The 24,235-nt window shown below is 36.8% G+C and overlaps 1 protein-coding gene across 11 annotated transcripts in view; it reads right to left on the bottom strand.

Moving 5' to 3' along the window:
* Positions 1-24,235, bottom strand: part of SLC4A10 (solute carrier family 4 member 10) — a 159,270-nt gene that overhangs the window by 77,883 nt on the left and 57,152 nt on the right. For 8 of the 11 annotated variants that reach the window (XR_008450310.1, XM_054069414.1, XM_054069413.1 and 5 more), the window contains exons 2-3: positions 17,055-17,136; positions 4,506-4,652 (exon numbers count right to left, since the gene is read on the bottom strand). Coding sequence is in view for 10 of the 11 variants with exons in the window: in XM_054069414.1 (XP_053925389.1) it covers positions 4,506-4,652; positions 17,055-17,136 (229 nt within the window). In the remaining variant the exon portion in view is untranslated. Of the gene's footprint in view, positions 1-4,505; positions 4,653-17,054; positions 17,137-19,971; positions 20,162-24,235 lie in introns of all 11 variants that reach the window. The other 3 variants (XM_054069417.1, XM_054069418.1, XM_054069416.1) reach the window with 1 other exon arrangement.

The raw sequence follows: 24,235 nt of genomic DNA, 5'->3' as shown, positions 1-24,235 counted from the left end.
TTCACCCCATTAATACCCCTTCGAGGTTTGAGGTTAGCTATCAAATCTAGTCAGGTGAGTCCTTCCATTGTAATTTCTTCAAGCCCCTCTGGTAACCAAGAGAAGTCCCCTTTGCAACTCACCTTTTCACCTGCATTACCTTCAGAGAGCCTCTCCTCATCTGTGCATACAGTGCTCCATTAAGCTCACTTCCAGGGCTGCTCAGCTTCCCTTGCCACACCCAACATCATGAATTACAAATGTAAGCCTCTTTAAAATTAGAGATTATTAAAGTCAGATTTCCTAAAAGAACAAACCAAACCTTGCACTAGCCCTAACAGTGTCCAGCCCTAACAGTGTCCAGTCCTAGAAGACACAACAGGAGACTGAAGTCAAACCCTGTCTTCACAGCTGTGTTCACTTCACCCTCACAAAACCTGTCCTTAGACACCTGAAGTCTCCCTATTCCATTCCATTTTAAAACAGAAACATAAATATCTCTAACTCATAAGTGCAAGTACAAGAGAGTTGTTTCACTAGTTACAGGCAAAAAAAAAGTAAAAAACACTGAAAATTGCACAATATCCATGTGCATACCAACCAAGTGCAAACCTACCAGCCAAAGGGAAATCTGCACCAGACTTCCAGTGCCACCACAACCCACAGTGCTGATGGAGTGGTCCAGACCAGGCAGCGGCCCCACAGCCCACTGGGACTGGCACACACCGCCCTCCCAGCAAACAGCTCCAAGGAGATGCTCTAAGCTAGAAACAGCATGTGGGCTGAGAGCTTCGAGGAGGCATGAAGCCGAGGCCTCGATTACAGCACGATTATAGCTGAGAACGGTAAACCACTTCAATAAAGCAAACAACATTACTGCATTTTAAACTAGAGCAGATACTTTCACTGCACTTCTCCCTTTCTCCCAAAAGACTATGAAGCAAGGTGGTGGAAATCTAGATCTTGAAATCACTTACCTAACAATTTTTACTACCCACAAAAGCCTCTCTGGGAGGAAGCCACGTAACCTGCAGCTTATGCAATTCAAAGGTACATCATTACGGCAAAATGTAAACATCTTCTACAACCTCATCTCATCCAGAGGTGATAGATAACAGCGAGAATCAGGTGTGAGGAAAACAAAACCAAAACTTGAGTAACTGATTTGTGCACCCAAATGACAGGACTCTACTCTTTTGTTCCACTAACTACATATTAACTACAAGCTCTGAATCTGCACACTGAGAACATTCAGGTTATTTTTGAAAAGTGGCAGTAGGAGATGGAAAAAAAAAGGCTTATGAGCTGCTGTCAGAATATTCTAAAATATCTATTCTCTGCAGAAATATTCCCTCAGAAAGTAGCTGGAACAGCTTTTCCAGCCAGGATTCAAAGGGATTACCGGGAAGTCTTCAGCCATGGACATTACATGGAAAACAGGTGTTTTCCAGCCATGTTGATAGAAAGAAAACTGTGTAAGAAATTGTTTTTCACTGGGTAGTAACCAGGTGGCACCTGTCCATTCTGTGTGGGGCCTGCACTGCCCCACAGCACAATGTGCACTGCACAGCCCCCTGAAGCTGCGATAGCAAGATCGGCACCTAAATGATACCTCACAGATGAAGTTATAAATTATACAGCTATAAATTACAACAAAAAAATATAAAGCTTCACCCCATGCTTTGTTAACTGAGCAGTCTATAGCACTTCACGGCTGAATATTTCAGGTCTTTACCTGTTCCAGCATCTCTGTAATTCAGAGATTTGGCTTTTATTATACCACCTTTCGTACTTCACTGCTTCAAAACACTGCTAATTTATTCTCTTGTATCATAAAAATCCTGATGTACTTCTCTGACTTACTTCAAAGTGCTGTTTTCTATCAGTTGGTCTCACGGTGCTTATTTTCTCTGTCTTTCTTCTTGCACCTGCTCATTTAAATGTTTTTTTCTTTCCTTCCCTCTCCCCCTTTTCCCAAGAATACAGCTTCCTACTGCTCAGCAGAAATGCATTAAAAGAGGTATATGGCAAGAGGGAGTAAGCACTTCTGCGCGTTTAATTAAATCAGAATGATTCATAAATTAAGAGACTATTTTGGATCTGCTCTCTTAGGCAGCACTGTCCCTCATATTAAGTTACGCATCAAGAGTAGGAAGTGCATTTGTCTTCCTTGCAACTTCTTTCAGCCTCTAGCTACCTTTAAAACTTTGTGGTCATGGGGAATAAGAACTAAGAAGCATGACTGAGGTTTAGAGGATTCAGATTTAGTGCAGGAAGTATCTGTTGCTCTTTATGTGTAAATAATGCATAGAAAAACTATGCTTATATTCTCTTTAAACGAAATGCTTCTCCCCAGGCAGCATAACAACCCGTCTGAAACCCCTGTAAGGAAAACCCATAGTAAAAGCGAGGATGTGGATACATACTATGATTAATCCCTGTATAATTTTGTCTGTCTGCTCTGACTGCGCTTAACCCCTCCATCACTGTATAATTATCAGATCTACCTTAGACAAATCCATTTCACTGTTGTCTATAGGATGCCACATTTCTGGATGGACGGACAGATGTCAAAGCTCAGTCAAAGTCTGGTTCTCTGGCCAAACTTCCAGGAGCCATATAGCCAAGGGGAAAGTCCTCTGATTTTACTACTTACATATTATTTTAAAGTGGAATAATAGAATACTTCCAGATTTTTCTGAATGTTTGGTAGTTCCGGTTTTGCCTCCTTTTGAACTGTTATTGCCCAAGCACTCTGAAGAGTATCTACAGCATGCTGGATCCAAAGACGACTTGCATGTTTCTGGCCTGTATCTTGTCTGTCCTGAGCTTTCTAATATGTGATATGACCTACAAACCTTTTATACTGATAGCTATGATACATTTACAAGTGAAAGTGTAGCTTACAGAAGTGCAGTCTTGCAGTTATTTCAAACAAGTAAACCTGTAGACAAGTGCTGGGAATACCAGCTTATAAATGCACTTCAAAACACTCTTTTCCATATTAGTGCTATTCCACTGTTGGAGCTCTCGTGCACATAAGCTGATTGTCACATAACGCAGAATTGCGCTGAACAGTGCATTTTATTGTATGCACAACTGCCAAAGACTATTAAGGACAGATTCAGACAGTTAATTTCTTTTTCTTTAATTCTGACATTAGGAAGGACACAAACCTAGGTCTCCAGAAGCTGAAAGAACAGAGCTAAGCTCTCAGCCAAAATGTGACACATACTGGCACTTAAGTAAACCCAGATGACTCAACAGAAGACAGTGCTTCATAGTTTAATATATCTCACTTCCTGGCTAATGTGACTTTCAGTTACTTTTTTTTAATCTGTCCTTACATATATATGCATATTCTTTTTGAAAAGTATTTTAATAATTTATGAACTTTGCAGTTTTCCAAGAGATTGGTTCCAATATAGTATTGGTTCTTCATACATTTGAAATACATTCCAGACAGAACCACCATAGCCAATTCTTTTCTTTATGATTCAGTCTTCAAAACATAACTCATATCTACTAAGTTTGAAAAAGTCTTGACTTTGTTTCATTGTCAGTATAATTCACTGAAAGATTTGAGTATTTCAAGCTCTTCATAATACACTTAACCACCCGTGTTCATAATCTACTTGCTCCAAAGCTTTCTACATACCTAATACAAATTTTGGATTAAAGCAAAGTCTTATAATTACTATTCTGTAACCTGAAATCACACTGGGAAATTTCTCGAATGATTTAAAAACATTCCTCTGTTGCACACTGATAAATTGTTTTCTATACACGCTTCCATTATATTTTTAACACTTCCTATAGCCTTGGACATTTCAGCACATGTACTTCTTGGTTTTGGACAGTAAATAACATTCTTATGCGTTTTGAGACAAAGCTGGACTATTCTGACTACCTTTTCCTGTTCTCTGTAATGTTTTTTTAATCTAAAATATTGAAAATTTTGGGAGTTTTGTATTTTATTGAAAGGGTTTTTTTTCCTGCTTGCTCTCAAGTTCTCAGTTAGCAGACTGAGCTCACAATGGCACATTACAGTGCCACGTAAGGAAAACAGCAAACACAATCTGGATCGCAGTTCATATCTGATAAAACACTGCAGCACTTGAGTAAAATAAACATTATTACAAAGCTAACTGTAAAACCAAAGCTCTTCTATGTTACATTTTAGGGGAAAATACTCCAGAGCCTTCACTGAGGGCAGGTGGTGCCATAAGCACTCACCCCCCTCTCAGTGGTGGCAGTCTACCCTTATGAGAAAAATTACGAGAAAACTCATAAACACTCTCCTACATTGGTAAAAATTACTGAGATTTCTCACGTTTTGACTGCCCGTAGCAATTGTCCTTCATTGGAGGAACAAATCTTGGCTCTCCAGCAGAGACTGAAGAGGCTCTGGTGGGTTGTCCAAAACCCTACTGCTAATCATGTCCAAGCTGTAACAGGACAGAGCATGCATAAACATACTGATGCTTATTATTAAAAGATCTATGCAAAAATAAAATTAATCTTACCAAAAGGAGGAGACTCTCTCCCATCTTCTAATCCTGAATCTCGCTCTCTGTCTCTCTTTCTGTGTTTATGTCCACGGTGCCTATGGCGTCGGTGACTTTTTCTTCCACCCAGTGGCACATGAACTCCAATGAACAATGTTCGATGGCCTGTAAGTTAAAAAAGGTCACCTTTTAAAAAGGATCTGTGGCAACATAATAACAATCATAACCATAACAGCATTCACAGTATAGTAATTCTTATAATTCTGTAATTGTATAATACTGATTATTCTAGTATTAACATTTATAAGATCATTGATAACAGTAATCATGATATAGCATCACAGCTATACAATCCTTGATACAGGACAAAATCCCAGTGTTATGAGGCAGTGCCAGATACGTATTTCTTTTTCTTCAAATTTGCATCTGTGTGTGCGAACTTTCATTAAACCAGAGAAGTGTTCTGTAAAATGTCTTCCAAAACAGTAACATGAAGACACACATGGATCTTTTTGCATTGAACATTTGGTAAAGTTGCTGTCTCCTTCATGTGTACAGGAACTTTAAGAAATTCACTGCTATTCTAGTGGGAAATTCACTGAAGGGAAAAAAGAAAAAAAAAAAAGAAGAGGGAGACACAAGATACAAAACCCAATAAAACACTATGGAGGCAAAATGCCTACACAACTTTATGTGTACACCTCATAAATACATTGCTGGTAGTTTAGGTTGCTTTTCGTTTCTTCAATTTTATTTTTTAAAATACATAAGAAGGTACATATTGCCACGCCTGCCACCCTCACTGAGCTTTCAAGCCTGAGGAATTTTCTGTTGCTGATCAAGCCTAAAAGATTTAGCTTTCTGAGCTATGTAGGCTAACAGGATCAGAGCACAATAAAACATTTAGAAGGGGGACAGCACAGGGGAAATGTACAGAAAGTACCACAAAACGGAACAAATGGTAAAGGAATCATGACTCACTACAGGCAGGTCTCCTACATTTACTCAGCAGAAAGACACGGTCCAGATTACTCATCTCAAGTAACATTTATTTTCTCCTTGAAATGAGCATAACACAGCTAGTGGATAACTGCTGCTTTGCTGCAATCATTCAGCAGTGTCAATCATCTGGAAAAGGTCAAGAACAATAAACTAAAGTAGCACGTGATCTCTAATCCCATGGAGACTCCAGTGGGTGCAGAAAACACAGCAAGGCAGTATTTGTCACAATACATCGAAGAAATTCGAGGCTGACAGGATTTCTCTGCAGAAAGCAGAGCTAAAAAAGCCGGACAAAAGGCTTTGGACACCACACTAGTTAACTCCTCAACTCTGATTCACATAAAGGAGACTGGAAAGCAAAGGCATCAATTTTTGGGAGTTCTTACACAGTGCAGAGATTCTTCGGATGCCAAGGTCACAAGTTGAAAAATATTTCTTTTTATTTATTTTTTAGCTACCTCTTGCTTCTTGCTTATTACATTTAGCCCAAGAAATGATTTAAACAGAATTGCTGCCTTTGGTGCATTTCAAATGTATTGTCATCAGTGGTACATGAAACAAGGAAAAATGTATTCTATAAAAGGAATTCATTAAAAAGACACTGGTGACAGTGACTGCAGTAATGCAGTGTTCAACACTTCCTTGTCCCCTTCCTTGAGTAGAAAACAAAAAACAAGCAACATTTGGAAAGGAACGGGGTTACTATTCCTACAACTTTAATAATTTCCTGAGGTGCGAATAGATTGGTTTTTTAAATTTAGGAACTTAATACATTCCTGCTGCTTTGCGATGAAAGCGGGCATGCTTATCCTGGTTTTGTGCCACTTCAATGCTCATGCAGATTCTGGTTCACAATTCAATTAATTTCCAGGGCTGAATGTAGGACTTGAGTCCAGACTTTTTTATTCCATAGAGCGAGAAACAGGCCCTAAAATGGACAACATTCATGTGTGTCTGAATATAGCAATTCTCCCTATAAAGATAGAATCAGTTTATGCCGAAAAGAAAACAGGAACCTGGAAAATGAAATCGATAACGCGGAAAAAGTAAAATGGATTTTAATCCTTCTCTGTGAATCTACTGAAGCCAAAAGGGTGCTACCAAAGCATAATTTCAATAAACACACAGAGGAATCTAGGGCCATGTTGTAACAAAGTTCAGGCAAGCAAGAGAAAAAAAAAATAATTGAGAGGGGGAAAGGAATAGTTTTCTATAGAAAATATAGAGCAAAAAGTAAATGCAAAAAATCTGAATGAAGAGTTAAGAAGTTCTGGTTTATTAGAGGAGCACATTGTGGAGCAAAAAAAAAAAGGTCAGTTGGGAGCAAAAAGAAAATTAATGAATTCTAAATTGCTGGCAAAATTACAGTGAATGACAGAAGCAGAAAAGTGACCTTACTTCAAGTAACCTTTTGATGGTGAAGATTATAAATTAGTGCCCAAAAAGGTAAGGTACACTCTGCCATACAAGTTGATCGAGGCATTAATAAAGAAGGGTTTCCAGTGATCTTGGTGAATTTCCCAAGCCCAGAATGCCAACCACGATGTACCCCTGCAGTCCCCAGGACAGAAACACCATACTTTCTCTGACAGACAATTTCTTGCTGCCTTGCTCTGGAGAGAAGCATCCACGTCTGTTCCAATGAAGTTCTTCAATAGATTCCCTTCTCCAAAAAAATCTTACATTATTTGAATGTGAGAATAATTTGAAGATCAGAATAAACAAGAACTCTGCTTACCATAAAACTTCTAACTGAATTATGACATGAACTTTTAGGCCACAATTCTAAAACAAGTATTTTTCCAAAACAACACTCTGCATTCTGCATTTCAAGAGGATCTAAAGAGGATTTGCTTTTATTCCCATTATCATAACCAAGTCCTAAGAATCAAATAGACTCTGTCATCCTAAAGTTGTGCACAAAAGCAGTTGTTAGAAGATTTCTGACCCAGTATAACATGAATACAGGTTGCAGACAGCTCCTGAACATCACTGACATAAATCGCAATATTCTAAGTGATATCAACAAAAGCATATTTTCTCCTCAAAAACATAAAAAAAACAAATCATTTTTATACTTTCAGCACCTATATATACCATAAGATCTTGGTTAAACTGATGAAATTTTCAAAAGAAAGAACATCTATAATTTCAATTTGGCTGAAGTCAATCGCAGGTTATCTAATAGGATTCAGTTTTGTTCCTTAGTTTATAAAAAATTGTATAAGGGCACTTCTTTCATTTCATTTTTTATCACTTATTTTATCAGGATGCTATCTTAAAATGCCTGAATATTGCTTTAATATTGTAAAATAATTCTGCTCTGTTGTATGTTTGCACACCACCTCATTCAATTTCTCATTCTTTCAGCAAGGCTACAAAGACACTGAGCTATGGGAAATAGCAACAACTAAAAGTTACATCAGAGTACTTATTCTCCACCTGGGCTACAAACCAACATCCATTCTCACTCAGAATTTACACATGGTTTTAAGAGGTAAGCAGAGCAAACATGGATGTATAACTCTTAAAAGCCAAGTCTTCAAAAACAACATGCTGGGCATTTCAAAGAAACCTGCAATGTGCACCACGTGCTGTAGAGTCCCATCACCTGAGAAAAGGTTAAAGTTGTTAGTAAAAAAAAAAAATCTACAAATGGATTAACATTTTGCATTTTGTTCTACATTTACAAAACAGGTTTTTTTCATTCTGTTTTTTTCAATGGTTATATTTTCTTGCAGAGAAATGTTAACATCTGAAATGGTCAATAGGAGTTTATTTTCTTACTACTCTGTTTAGTCGGTTGGTCTGGTTTGCTTCTCCCCTCTTCCAAAGGACCATCTAGTAATGGGGAAAATCATACATAAAATACTTATTTATTCTGTACCTTTCAGCTTAGGACTATGGGGGGAACACTGTAAGATATTTTGTGCACGCATGCACAGATAGCCACATATTATCGCATCCATGGAAACATACACACATGCAGGTTTGTGGTTCTGGACACACTTAAGAGTTTGACTTATTGTCCTTTCTCAGAAAAAAAAAAAAACTTACATCTGATAGATCAAAAAGGACTTCTCCTGCTAATTCTTACTTCAAAATAAATGAAAGCACTTCTACACTGATAGAGGTTTATTCCTATCCATGGTTCATGTTATGTTTAACTTATCATATTATTTAAATAATCATATTAATTTAGATATCATTGAGTCATAGGCTTTACCTGGTCTTCCTGAGCTTTTTCAACTCAACTTACTTAACATCAGTAGTTTTATCATAGAAAGACTGTTATTTTGTTTGTGCAAAAACGCACTCAACTAAAATGTTGTCATACCAGATGTGCCACTAGAAAAGCTAAACATAATCAAATGCATAAATATTTTCAATATTAGCATTTAGGAGTGAATAGTTCTTTAAAACTGAACCTCTGAGGAAATGCATTAATTTACAAATATTATTTACAATATGAAAACTTATTAAAGAATGCAACACACCGAATTCATCTGCTCTCCAATACAATGCATTATACAATGCTACAAAACTCCACTTTTAAATTGTATAAATGTTGTTTTTAAATAAAGGCTATTTGTAATCAAACTGCACATAGTTGGAAAAGAAAATCCAGAATATAAAGTTAATTCAAATCTATGCATTTATAGCATAAGAACCTTTGGCCTCTTATGGTTTACCTTCAAAACATTAAAACAATATTTTAGGGATTAAAAAAATAATGACCCTTGTTATAAAGTGTTCTTTTACATTTCTACACGATTACAATAATAAATCAAATTACATTGTACAATACTTAAAAGGGATCCTGTTAATTGTATTTTATGTTCAGACAGATAAAAGTACATATAAGCATATGTAAAAACTAAGAGTTCCCCTAACTTTTGAATAAAAAGTGTATTATGCTGTAAATATCTCCACTTGGTGGAGGTATGAATTCTTTGCCCTAGAAAAGATAGATATGAAACATACATTATTCATACAAATATGTCTTGCAGAGACATTTCTCAGAATAAAATCTAAGTAGAAGGGTTTCTTGAGGTTACTGTATTCCAACAAGTAAATTCTTCCTTACAACTACAATTTATTTTAAGAACCCAACAGCAAATTAACCATCTAAAAAAACAAGCTCAGAAGAGCAAGTATTTTCTGCATAGCTCTTGAAGATGGCAGATTCAACATTGAAAAATGGTTTTCAGAACCTGGCATTCTGGGTCTTTAAAACTGAAGCTTGTCCTAGCTATCCTATCTGATTCATTAAATAAATGGAAAGGAAAAGAAACGTAGCGGGATTTCCAAACTCTTGAAAACATATCCCATTATAATTTACAGTGCTTGACAACTTAACTTAGGAACTTCTGGAAATTCCATTACAATTGGCTGGATGATGTGACATCGCAATGTAAAACGGAGATTGAAAGAAGGGAATTGTAATTGTTTCCTTTAACTTAGAGAAATTAAGATCTTTTTAATAGAATGCTAAGAATACAGACATTTTTGCCCCAGTGCCTCTCATTATCCCCCCAAAGACAACTGTAACACAGAAAACACACATCCATTTGGTAGGAAGAACACACATATGAAGCATCTTCATCTCCCCACTACCCCACCAAGAGAGGTTCCACAGTCCTCCATGTTATACCAGGCATGTGAAACTCAAGCAGGTACCTTAAGAGCTCCTGAGTGAAGCAGCCAAGTTGGTGCCTATTGCATAAGAAGGACTGTCTGGGGTCTGAACATCCACGAGTGCCAGGTGCTCACGATACATCTGCCTGTGCTGCCTTCCACCCAGAATTATCTGAATCCGCCTAAGGCACCTGCTGAGACCAAGGCTTTCAGAGCCCTGTTCATGGACAAGATGGAGACAAGCAGATAAGGGAAGAAACGGATCTTGAAACATCTTCAGAAAGAGCAAAGGCAGGCTTCTGTGTCCTATTAAGGGAACACACTGCAAATCAAGACTCCTTGAGATAGAATATTTTGCTAGTGGTTCAAGCCAAGTCTCAAATGCCTGCTCAACCTCAGCAGGGCTGGAAAGGTTTCTTTCACCTCTGGAAAACACTCAGTACCATGAAGCCTCCTTTATGTATTGCCAGCTAGAGCTGAACCAAATGTGATTTTCCATCCTCTCAAAAATGAACAGTGATGCAGAGACAGAAAACGAGCAGTCCATGAAGAGTTTAAAAAATGCCTTTTTCCTTATAGGAGAAAAAGTGATTATGGTGAATTGTGTAGGAGTAGGGAGTACATGACTCATGATTCGTTATTGTAGTGCATTAGGGAGGCAGAGCTAAAGACAAAGCAGAAAGGACAAAAGCAATACTTCCTAAACCAACAGTTTACACGGCTGTTTGTGGTTATTGTTTGCTCAAGGCACATTTTTCACCTTTTTGCTATGCCATCATTTGGAGAAACTGAGAATAAAGCCAGCACAAATTTTTTACATTATATATGGAATTTATGTTCTAGGTTAAAGTACAACAGAAATCATGCAGAAAAAAAAATAAAACAACATCCCTGGCCCAAGAATGCATTAAGATCATATTGAATATGGAGGATAAGACCATCTCACTGAAGTCAGTAAAGATAAGGGCCTTTTAAAGAGCCCTGATCAATCACTGCCCTCCCAACAAATCTCTCCTTTTAACAAAACATTTTTCCAGATTGTTGCTGGGCTAAAAAGTCGTCTTAGCTGCACTGATGTTCATTCCCTATTTCCTTACACTGTTTCAGAGGAGCCCAGAGGTGGTATGCACATGGTTCTATAACAAGATCAGATCTCAGACCTTGCCAGAAAATAAAAAAAAAAAAAAAAAAAGTCAGCAGACACAGAACGTATAAGACGTATAAGGACCCTCTCAGACATGCACACACTTTCCACTGATGGAAAGTGAAGCATTGGTTATTGGACTGAAGAATTTGACCTATATTTCTAATTTAGCACCAAGCAAAAAAAAATGCAAACTCAGTACTAGCATGACGGTTAAAAACTGAATGTTTCTATCTTCTCATGCTGCGGTTTTGCAGCTGTCACCAATAATGGCAAGTTGGTTTATGACAATTTCATTTATCAGAATTTCACAAGGTGAAATATTCAGAACCATTAGTCCCCACAAATATTGAAAAGATTTCTTGTCAGTGAAGATCAGAGTAAAGTAAAACTTCAAAATCCAAAGCTGATGATCAACAAAAGACCATGGTGTTCAGCCAACACTATGTAATAACTTGTTTGCTTTCATTATTTCATTATAATTCATGTGAACTTTCAAAGAGATTTTGTGAACATGTCCTGCAGAAATATTCATAAGTCTTCAAGGTGAACCACCTTCCCAGAAACATGAGAATACCTGGGAAGGGACAACAGACCCATGCAAAGGGACCACAGCAAGCAATTGCCAAGGCAAGCACAGCTCAGGAGGAAAGTGAGATTTCAACGAATATTGAGAGACATAGGAAAGAGGAAACAAATTAGATGAGAGGCACTAAAGAAAGATGTGCCTTAGTAGTGAAAAACGGAGCAAGCTACAGCATGTAATACCTGGAAGGCAACATAATAAAAGAATTCTGTGCTTACAAAGCCAAAATGGTTCTTTGTAAGAGACCTTTTTGTACAGACCTACAGCTATACAACCACATCTGACTTTACAGACATAGACTAACCTGAATGTCTCTCCAGCTCTTTACTTCCTCAGCTTATATTCTACTCCTCTAAGCCTAATGAACATTGCTGCAAGGAGCATGAGGTAGGTCAGAGTGAACATCAGGATAAACAGGGCACCTAAGGGAAGCAGAGGCAAGGAAGCTTGGATGAGAGGATCTGCACTGACAGGGTAACAAATTATTTGCAATAGGCTGTAGCATCCTGGCAGCCAAAGGGAGGGGAGACCTTGTTTGACGTTTCTGTCTGACCAAGCAGAATTAGTAGCTGGCTGGCTTCTATGTGAGGGCAAGCCCAAATCAAGGCCAGCAGGTTAACTTAACTTACGTTCTTTCAGTCCTGTGAGCTGCTAGATCCTATTAATTTCCAGGTAAATAATTTCAGTGGCAGGCAGGTCTACTATTATGTTATTTCTGTAAAAAATGTCCAGCCTCTGAGAATAAAAGCCTGCTTTAATATCTGGAGCCACTCTCAGGTTTGTACTAAATAATATATAGAGATCGGGGTTCAATCACAGTGAGTTTTTCACATATTAACCCTAACTGTATATAATCAAAAGTTTATTAAAATAATTTTTAAGTTACTGTCACAAGCTAGAAGAAATCTAAAAAGAAATAATAACTAAAATAACTATTTTTAAATTAGAATAATTAAATGCACTGTGATTTCTTCTTTTTTGGTCAGCAAGACATCTATTATAACAATTTTCAGACAGTTTGTTAAATACAGATCATCTCCACAAGCACACCAATACCTTAAATTATTTTTCAGTTTATTAAGTGTAAATCCTCAGATCCTCAGCTTCTGCATCATTCTTAGTGTTGTACTAGTGAGGTATATTTCCTAATTTAGCTTGAAGTCTTATGTGACTTTCAGTAATCAGTCCACGTAATGTCAATTTTGTCAAGTGTCAGAATGCATATTCTCATGTACAGTGATTTATATACTGGATACAGTGTTTTATGTGCCCTGAGAGACATGAAAGATGGCAAACTTGATTTCCCATGAGGCAAATATTTGGCACACCACTTAGGCAGATAAAATGTATGAAACATAAAAAGCATAAGCACAATCTTGACTCCTTTGAATCAAGGAACGTTTTGCTATTTCCTCCAAAAGAGGCAGGATTCATCCCTGTTAAATGCCTGGACTTCCACCTAACAATGCTATCTTCAGCCATCTCCCTATTGCAGCTGTCTCTCAAACTAGGCCACAGTAATACGCACAGCAGTTCTGAAATCCTGCCACAAAAATCCAGGATTTGCAGCTGACCACCTTTAGCAAGAACAGCCACAGAACAGTCTTTTTCACTCTCCGCTGATTTGGCGGGCATAAGCAAAAGACCATAGTCAGAGTGCACTTAGTCCAAATCCTTTTGCATTATCTATAGTCCAAAAATCTCAGCATATGAGATAATCTGGGCTCTCTAGACACCTACAGATCAATTCCAGTATTTTTTAATCCATGAGAGAAAAACTAGGTACGTCCATTTTGTCAGAAAACCGTTCCTACTAAACACAAAGCAACGTCAGGCAGGGAGAGACAACAACAGAGAGTAAGCTGTCTGACTGCAACTGTTTGCCAATGTGCACATCTGTTCATGAAATCTTGTCTACCTGCTGCCAGTACAGGTACATGTACAACCTGGCCTTTTGCAATCAAGTGCCTGAGTGTCCAAAATCTGTGCCCAATTCTCATTTTGCATTTCCACCACTGATAAAAATAAAAGCATATTTATTTCAGTAAGAATTTTGTCACATTGAACAAATAACATCCAAAATACGTGATTAGAAACAGGGGAGCTGGGCTTCTTGTTTTGCTTTTAGAACTATTTCCTCTGTCCTTTCATTAATGCACCAGTCAGACAAATGACCTGTTTGGTATTAATGACTGATCTTGACCTTACAGCTCAGGAAAAATTAATTATGTGGAAAAACCATTCACGGTGAAAATCTGAATGCCAAAGCTCTGTGAACAATGCACCTCTGAAGCACTACAAAGCTTAAGTAAAAAGATACAATTTGAAATACATATTACAAGTATCATTACTGTCGTTAAGGTGAGCATCACATTTTTTTTGTTCCCACAAGTACTGCAGTTTCCAAATTTTTCCTATACTGCTCAGGGAAAGAAAACACTGATCTAGAAAATTCTAGCCTTGTGGCTGTTCTTCTAAGTAGCATTAGCCACCACGATATTTTCATGTTTTCAGTGAGATATGTACTTGCAATATATTTGCATGATGGCTTCTGCAAAATATGCAAACACAAGTATTTGCTGGGCCAAGAAATTTCCAATGGAAATTTCAGAATATATTTAAATCATTATTTCTGACACTGGAATGCCGATAGTCTAAAATTTAAAAATAGCAAAATACTTACAATTTTATGATTTTATGAGAAGAAACTGAATACTGGTTTTCAGATTTAAACAACGTTTAGTTCTTCATATGAATTGCAGGTTTTGAAATTTTGCTGATATGGCGCTATTGAAACTTAAGCCCTGTCAAAACCAGTCTTTGCTAGAGTATTCAGTAAGTACCTATTTATATTTTTAAAACATAAACCAAATTAAATGTCTGTCAAAGAGCTAATTACATAATACATATTAATTAGCTAATTATATTATTTTTACTAAGCTATGCAATTAGCACCTGATTATATAATTTCATATTTTATAGTTGTCATATCATTAGGAAAAAGGTAAGTTTTTAGCAAAACCCAACACAATGTACATTGGATAAGAAAAAGACAGTGACATTTGTGAGTCACATCCACTGTTTCCAGAGGGAAAAGTGCCTAGATGTGCTGTGAAACAAATGGATATGCTATTAACAGCAACTGAATATTAAAATTTACAATCTCTGCTGCTCTTTTTATGTCACTTGGTATTTCTGGATGCAGTGATTATATATTTAAAGACACACTGATCTGATCTTAGAGTGGACATGAAATTTATCTGAAAAAGCTAACTGCATTATGAAGGATTCTACATTGAATAATTGTTTTGTTAGGACATTATGAAGCAGTGTGATTTTACTTTAAAGAAAAGCAGACTCATTGGCTAACTACAGGATTTTTCAGTGTTCTAAGCAACTCAAATTGATGGAAAGACTGCAGAGGGTGTGGTCACTGTCACGTTGCCATTTCTGTGGATAACATCCCAGGAGCAGATTTTTAAAAGAAATATTTTCACTGATGTATCACAGAAGCAACTCCACACATATAGGTTGGTGGGGGAAAAATAGTAATTAAATATGGTTTTCAAATTACATGCTTGTTTGAATTTTGATATGAGGCTTTAGATTCCCTAGGTCACATCTGACTACATCACAGTATTTCTGAATGCCTTAACACTTGAGCCTACTAATGTGACTGAGCTTAAAGATGTCATTCTCCAGCAAGCTGTGTGGTTTAAAACGCATCATCAGTAAAGTCACTCAACAAAAGGACATTTCTTTGGGTAGGCTAACCACTGTGAGTCAGTATCATGCAGAACAGAAGGCAAGGAGCCCCCATTCTTCTACCAGGTGTTTCTCCAAGGACACCGGATACAACAGTTTCACTCTGTCAAAGGACGTGATCAAGGGACTGAAGACTAAATGTGAGATTCAAGAAGGGATTTGTGTGCCTAAATCCAAAACTGTCATTGCCAGCCTGATCCATTGGCAGCCACTTACCTCTGGAGACACCATAACCCTAAACACCACCCAGAAACACCTTACCTGAGATCTACCCTTGCATGTGCTCAGACTTGCCCCGGACAGCAGTGAGCTACCTCCCTAATATATGCTACACTGCGTGACATTTTACATCCTTCTGTGAGAGACTACCTCATCTAAACTAACACAGCCAGGCGCCTTTCAAAATGCAGCCACGGCTGCTTTTTGAGGCATTGCGGAGGGAAGCAGTAAGAGAGCTGCTGCATATCATGTTAACGTTCATGTGAAATCATCAATATGGTCATCGTGCAGCAGAGAATGCAGAATTCATACAGTCAGAGAGGAAAGGGGGAAAAAATATGAGTAAGTAATTAAGGCTATGCATTTATAAAGCTCAGGTTCAAGCACAAATGGAGACAACTTCTCTTTAAACCTCAGGCAGGAAACTTTTCAGATGTAGAATGCTGAAACACACCCCAGAACTCATAATTTCTTTTTGTCTAATTCCTGTGGCTCTCTATGGCAAAAACAACAATCTTCCATGTCCCACCACAAGAAGCTAATGATTAAAATCAGCAAGTTCCAGTCTCATGGGTGGGATATCATACGTGCAATAGAAAATCCGTTTCATCCTGTAATTAATTAATTAGAACTTAGAGGGGCCAAACTCCTCAATATAAAAGTACAGTAGTAACAAGAATAAGTTTGGGATCTCCTAAACAAACAGAAATGTGACTCTTTCAGAGACCATCTGAATTATTAAGTCAATATCATAAGATAGTTCTCACAAATTCTCGCTTTCTTCGACATAGTGATGTTGGATGGTTTCTGCAGTGCACATTATCAAGTATCTGTCCAATCTATGACACTCCAGAGTCATTATCCTTAGCTGAAGACATGGGTAGACAACTACATGAGGATTGTAAAGCACACGTAGAAGCCATTATAAGTAGTAAATCATCAGTCTTGAATGTAGAAAGACTTCATCTAAAGTCATACATGCACGTTTACAGGACTCGATTACAGATCCCTGAGAACGAGCAAACTCCTTCTACAACCATCTGCATCTGAGCACTGCTGTATGAAATAAGTAATAGTTCTCTTTTTAAAATAAATTATGAGATTCCACTCTTGTTCACTTTTGCTCAGATTAGTAAGTTTACACACACTGGAACTGCATTTCATACTTCCAGAAGAAAGAGACAATGTAATCTACAGAAAAATAATCTCTCACCTTCTAGATCTTCCTTTTCAAAATGTGTTTTGAGAATGGAGCGAGTTCCCCCTCTGTCCACAACAGCCTCTTCATCATTTCTCTGCAAAACAGAAAAAAGACAGGTAAGCTGCTTCTCTTTTGGAAAGTACTAGCAAGATTGCATAGCACTCAGAAACAAAGATGCTTTTAATATTTATTTATTTACTCTTCCTTTTCCGAAACAAAAAAAAAGTTTTTAAGAATATAATTTTCCTTATTAAAATCTATTCCTTATATCAGTTTCTATTGAGGTACAGTTAACTTCGACATGAAGAACTTCTGTTAAGACCTGCAGGATGATGAGTGAACACTGGTTATTTGGAACTAAGAAAAACATGAGTCAATAGGACAATGAAAGAGCTAAGAGAAGAAATGGCTGGTTGAGTCAGCTTTATTCTTGTACTCTTGAAGAAAGGGCCTGCACATGTATTTTTGTCTTTAGACCACGATTCTGAGCTACATGCAGAACTCCCAAACTATTAGCATTAACGATCCTTATACTTTGGCAAAGCTAGAGAATGTTACTCGGTGACTATATCGTAAGAAAGAAAACTTTAATATCATGAAAACAACTGTCTTCACGTACTGGTGAACTGCAAAGTTTTTGCTTTTCTTTACAAACAACAAGCTGCAATTAAAATAAAGACAGATAACAAACACTAATAGCAGAAAACAGAAAAGCTATTCTTCCTCAGCAATATATATTTCATGTTTAATTTTATACTGTAGTCATATATACATTTTAACTGTATTCTCTACTACTCTGTAAATGTAGCACATGATGAATTAGTGTATTCTGTTCAGGCTAAAAAAGCTACAGAAATTGGTGATTTTGATCACATCTGACATAAAAAAATATTTCCTTTTGTAGAGAAACTTCTTGGGAGTTTAGCAATAGGGCACTGGAGGTCGTGCTAAAACAAATATGGGCTTCACTCTGAGTTTGACATCACCAATTGTAAAAAACAGTTACAAAACGAAAAAGAAACACTTGCTAAATACAGCCTGTATTTCACATGATTTAGAGTGGCTTCCAGTACATGATGATGCAGAAAAAAAAGGATTAATTCTAGCAAAAACATCAATGAATATATCATGAATATATATTTACTTGCCATTAGCAGAAGGGTTACAGTAAGCGATACCAGAACCAGAACTGCTTGATTTCAATATATAAAACCGCTATTTAATGGAAGTCTGAAGCAAGGGGATTTGAATACCAGCATTACATGCTACATATAGACCTATATATAGAATGCAATAGAGCAAAAGACAAAAATAAGCTACATAAGCAACTCTCCTTAAAGAGCAGATGCCCCAGGCAAAAAGATTCACATCTAGAGCCGGATGTCACGCATTCCGAGTATAAGTTTTTGTTTCTGGTTCCTCTCTTTTTAAAAATAGCTGTCATGCTGTGGCTATCTTATATAGAAAAATCCTAGGAACGTGTCAGTACTAAGCATCTGGGCTGTTAAAGAGAGACTGAGAGTGTTACAGTGTCTTTATTAGAGCTTTCCCCAGATAACAGTACAAAACTAAAATCTGACAAGAAGAAAAGGCCTTCTATTGAAACTGTTTTGTCCTTTAATTTAGAATTAGCTAATAATGCATTAAGATGTGTCAGTGCAGTATAATTTTGCAGAAACCATTTGATCATCTTAGGTAAAACGAATCTATTATTCTAAGCAGTTAGACATAACTGAGCGTGTCTGACATGCTGGCATGATGCCATGCCCCTGGGTCAATGGTTCGTAGAATGCTGAAGGCCAAATATTCAGCCGCATCATGAGGAGTGGTATTCTATAAGACAGCCATCAGCATTTCACTTATCGTGAAAAGGCCTTATGGAAGCAATTTTAGAGGGAGGTCTATATTGGGGAACATTTTAAATTGCTGGACAGCTTAAAGCTTTTATAGATCATCTAAGTAAAGTACACAGAAATTAATTCATTAATAGTTATCAAAACATGCTCATACACTTTGACTTATTTTCCATGTGTTCAATTTTCAGCTTCTGGCAAATCTTTTTCTTCCTGCCTCCTCTTCCTGTAATGTCACAAAGTCTCAGCCTTCCCTCATTCTCAGAAGCAGGTCTATTCCATTAATACTAGAGAGAAAAACAACTTAATTGGGAGTATTGTGTTATTGCCAATTCACTTGTCAAACTGAGCAAAGTCCAATTAAACAGGCTGTACACTGTGCACTCTCACTTTCCACAGAGCAGTAGGAAAGCCATCTTGCATTTACCAGTATAAGAGTCACATTGCATTTAGTTTAGAAGTAATTTCTGTGATTCCTGAACTGCTTCCTTGAAGGAGGGGAGAAGAGGGGAAGGGCTTGCTAGTAGTTTAATGCAATTCAGTCTTAATCTCATTCAGATGTATGCACTACCGCAATACAAGTAAAAACAGTGGCAGATCCACTCCACTTTCCCATGATGATTAGAGACTAGAAACTTTATTTCAGTTGGTAATGTTCTGCTTTTTATTAGCATGTCAGGAAAACTATGAAACACTTATTATTAAGTGTTGCAATAAATGAGTTTGAAACTGGATAGGTAAGACTAACCATAAGACAGTCATGGAAGATGAATTCATGCTCTGGATGCCTTTTAATGTACCAACCAGCTACCAGCCCCCACGCTACCATCCTCAGAGCCACAAATCCACTGCAGTTTTGTCTATCAGTTTCAGCAGGATCAGAATAAAGCATAGAAACTAAATGTTTTTCATAGCCATGCCACGTTTATGTCAGAATTCTACTACTTCTTGCTTTCACTCCATTTGAAGATGATGGACAGAAATTTTATATAGTGCACAAATCTGCTAAAACTGAGGTATTCGAACCATACTGACATACTGCAGCAGTCTGCAAACAAATGTGTGGACACACTGACCAGGTATGAGTCCTTGGAACTGTCCATTATTGCAATGAGTTGCTTGCTGAGTCCAGTGAACACTGTGGTCTCCTGCTTAAAGCATGGGAGAGGGATCCAAGCAGTTCCCGAGTGCTAATCCTGGATCTGCCACTGACTTGCTCTGTGGCCTTGAGAAAGTCACTTAATCTCTGTGCCTCAGCTTCCCCATCTGTAAAATAGGGATAATAATACTTACTTATCTACCTTCCTCACCAGACTGCTCTATGCCATAACTAATATTCACACAGCATTTCAGAACTGTAAACCACTACAAAGTACTGAGTCATTTGATTTAGAAAAGTGCATAGTTTACCCACTTGAAGATATTACAACAAGAAACAAAAGACTGTTTAGGCATCTTTTTTTTTTTTACAAAAAACCAATGTATATTAATATACTGTAATTGTTTTACAGTGCACTGCTTTGACAACTTAGCTGGACAAAGTTTACATAAAAATAAATACACTGGGCTTGCTTTGAGTTGGCCTAATTCAAGAGCAATTCTACAGAAGCCAGTGGAACTACACTTTCATGAAGCCACAATCAAAGTACAATAAGCTTGTCATATATTTATAAACAACCTAACATTTCTTTCTAATTATATTTTTAATATTTTATGGTTTTATGTAGTTACCACACAACCGTTCACTAAAACGTAGGCAGAAAACAATTTCCCTGCCGCAATAAAGTATCAGCAAACACACAGTAGAAGAAATAATGCATCTGGAATAAAAAAGTAAGAAGAAGCTTTCACATGGAAACCACAAGCTCCTTAGAGACCAAAGCTCAGCAACTCCATTCAGTCCAGAATTTCACCTCTTACATTTTCCAAATGAAAGCTGAAATGACCACACAGCAATATCTGCTGCACATATTTAACACACAAAAAAAAATCTATTTTAATAAAAGAGTCTTATAAATACAGTTATTACTATTTTTGTCTCTTCGTACTAAAAGCTTATACACAATGATGAGTACAGAAAAGCAGACAGCAGTCATTCTCTGCACCTCTTACAGTGGAGCCTCATACTGTTAACAATGAAACGTGAAGTTGAATAAAACAAAAGGAAATAAACTGCTTTCAAAGACATTTGCCATCTATGTTTTGGTATGCATTCACAAAGAAAGAAGGTCACCATTAGAGCTAGGAGTACTGATTTTCAACTCCTAGATCAACAGCCTGCTTAACAGAGTATAAAGTGAGGCTGCAGCTGTTGCCAGGGATTCTAAGTGTATTGGCTAGAAGGAATAAAATCGTCCATGGTTTAGAAAATGAAAACAAATGTCTAAAGTGCCCTTTCCACCCACGTTATTGATAAAGCTGCTGCCCAGGATCTTTCAAAGCTAGATAAATTACCTCCTGGAAAGCTTCCCAAATTGACCCTCTTTAGCTATCATACAGCCCTAACTGCAATTCAAAATGTTTTGCACAGAGGTTGTCCTTAAAGCTGTCATCACCAGAACTGTGCACTGCTCTTCCACACCTCAGATCAATTTAATTAACAGAGGAACTACACACCCAGAAAAACTTAGAAACTTCATTTTATAACAGATGTTTTTGGGTGTTTTTAGTTATTGTGCTTACAAACCGTCTATACTTTCATTATGCAGTAGATGATGAGGTGGAAAGAAAAGTAACTGCTTTCAAAGGTAGACCCATGTAAAGGCATACGACACTTGTAGAACTTCACGATATTTCTGGATGATAGAATTAGGACATACTCTTAATCTGTATGAAAAGAAGGTAAATTAAAGTGCAGGTGACAATAGACAGACTTGAAGTTACCCATAAACTTATTACATGTATTTACTAAAAAAGGAAAAAACAATACATAATCTTAGAAGCCACTGTTGCATATATCACAAAGGCTACCTGAATACTGTACAAACTTTTACTGAAGATCAGCTGTGCTGTTTGTTACAGTAAACGAAATAACAACATAATAATAAATATGCATTAGGAAATAATAAATAGAACAATAGGAAATTACTATCTTCTTCGTTATTTTCTGTCTCTGATGTTTGGTCAGTGTTTTCAATAAACTGGATGATTGTTTTTCTTTAAAATAAAATGCAAAAATTGGCTAGAGAGAGTATCAATAGTCAGAAATTTTTTCAGGGTTTTTAAACTTCCAGGTAGAATCTTTTTCTTATTTAATTACATTCTTAATACACCTACAGCACAAATCACAACATAACCTAAAGGAACCCTTTTTCAGCATTTTCCTTCATGTAAAATATATAGCAGAGCAGAAGCCATTTTGATTTTTTCCACACTAGAAATTATGCATATGACACACATGCTGACTCATAAGGAAAATAACCATGGTATTAATTACTTCTCCATATAAGCCACTTATTGATGATTAGACAAACTACATAATTCTCAAATGCCATCTGGAACTAAGGAACACTTGTGAGCATAAAACATTAAATATTGCATTCCTATAAACAAAAGACAGCTGTAATATGAAATTATTTTAATTATTTTATTTTATCAATAATTATACATGCTTAAAAGATTGAATTCTGTAATATATTCATTACAGTTTATATATCTTATCATAAAGTTAGTGGTATAAATCTTGTGTATTGACCAAGCAAATAGTCTGTAATAAAATTCTAAACATTGACCCTGAGTTCACATACACACCATGATTGCCTTAACGTCTGAAGATATTCCAGCGTTATTGCTTTGTGTTATATTTATTTCGCAGACCCATTATATAACATTTGTATTTTTAAGACAAGTTTGGTTATGTTCAGCTTGACATTTCATAAAGATGGCATTAACAAAGATAGAAAAGTGTGTTATTTGAACTCAAGGGCTGCCAAGAGCATATTGGAAATATCTTGTAAAGAATTAACGTAAATGGCTACAGAGTAGTTATACGTAGATGGATCCCTTCCTGTCACAGCAGGAAAATCACTGGTGACTGCCATGTTCAGCCTTGACCTTTAAGCTGTCCTTGAGCAGGCACAGTCACATAGAACTGATTTAATGCATAATGTGTACACCCACAATTTAGATGCTACAATTATTTTCTCTTTCTGAAGACAAGTTCGGGAGGAGGGGGAGAACCCTTATTGAATATTATCATGTTTAATTGCTTATATTACATATAATCACGTGGAAAGTAGAATGAATTTTATCTTTCTGATGAAACAATTACTTTTCCATTCTACTACCTACACCATATCATCCTTTTCCCCTCTATCCACCTATCAAGGAAGACCCACCAAAACGTATTTCTAATGGAAGAAGGTCTGTTCTGTAAGGTCTGAAGAATTCTTTTTAAAAGTTCCTCTTTCATTGCACTGCTTTTGCAGCAGCTTTCCACAGTAATCACTACTAGTTATCATAACGCACATATTCCTTTCGGTCAGCTCTACTCCACATGGTTCAGGCTATGCAACAAAGTAGAAAGCGATTAATTTTTATTCCAGATTTGCGTCTTCCCCGGGGATGCATGTCATATGCATAAAAGCATCCTTCCCTGTCTCTTTTTCCTAGTCTCTCTTTTTATAGCTAAAGTCAAGATACTGTTTTCATGACTCTATACAGAAATACCACCTTCTACAACACTGCTAAAAATTGCACTAACTGCAACTGGACCCAAAGAACTCATTTGCTCTTGATCTGAGACTGAGCAAACATTTAACGTAACAATGCAATTCCTGTAACATATAAACACAGATAATCACTGCAGACATTAAATCTAAGCACATGCTATTGTTACAAATTTAATGAAATTAAACACAAGCGGAAAATGCACACAAATAAAACAAAGCAGTTTTACAGACAACTAAATGCTCACTAATACATGCTATTCCTGTGTTCATCTACACTGAAGTACCCTGTACTGGTTATATATTGTTATGCACAATACACCCACTATGAACTGATGCATAAATGAATGCATAATCACTAAAATATTTCCTTTTCATTTGATAGGGAATCTTCTTTCTTAGAATAGCCATTTCAGATAAAAATTATGTATTTCTTATATCTGCAAGGCAAAAATGTTACATCCTCTATTCTTCATACACCTATCCAACTGCAGAGAAGATATCTATTTAAAGATTATAAAACAGAAAATCAAGGCAAAATAGTAACTTAATTTGTTGCAGTAACTAGATGCCCCACTTCCTCTGTCTGCATTGTCTCACCAGAAAAGAACTGTTGCACCAACAGCTGCAGTAAAAAAACAAGAGACAGAGAGAAAGCAGAAAAAAACCCAAA

The sequence above is a fragment of the Cuculus canorus genome, chromosome 6 (genome assembly GCF_017976375.1).
Source record: "Cuculus canorus isolate bCucCan1 chromosome 6, bCucCan1.pri, whole genome shotgun sequence".
NCBI classification, from domain to species: domain Eukaryota; kingdom Metazoa; phylum Chordata; class Aves; order Cuculiformes; family Cuculidae; genus Cuculus; species Cuculus canorus.
This window is presented reverse-complemented; position numbering and strand designations above follow the sequence as displayed.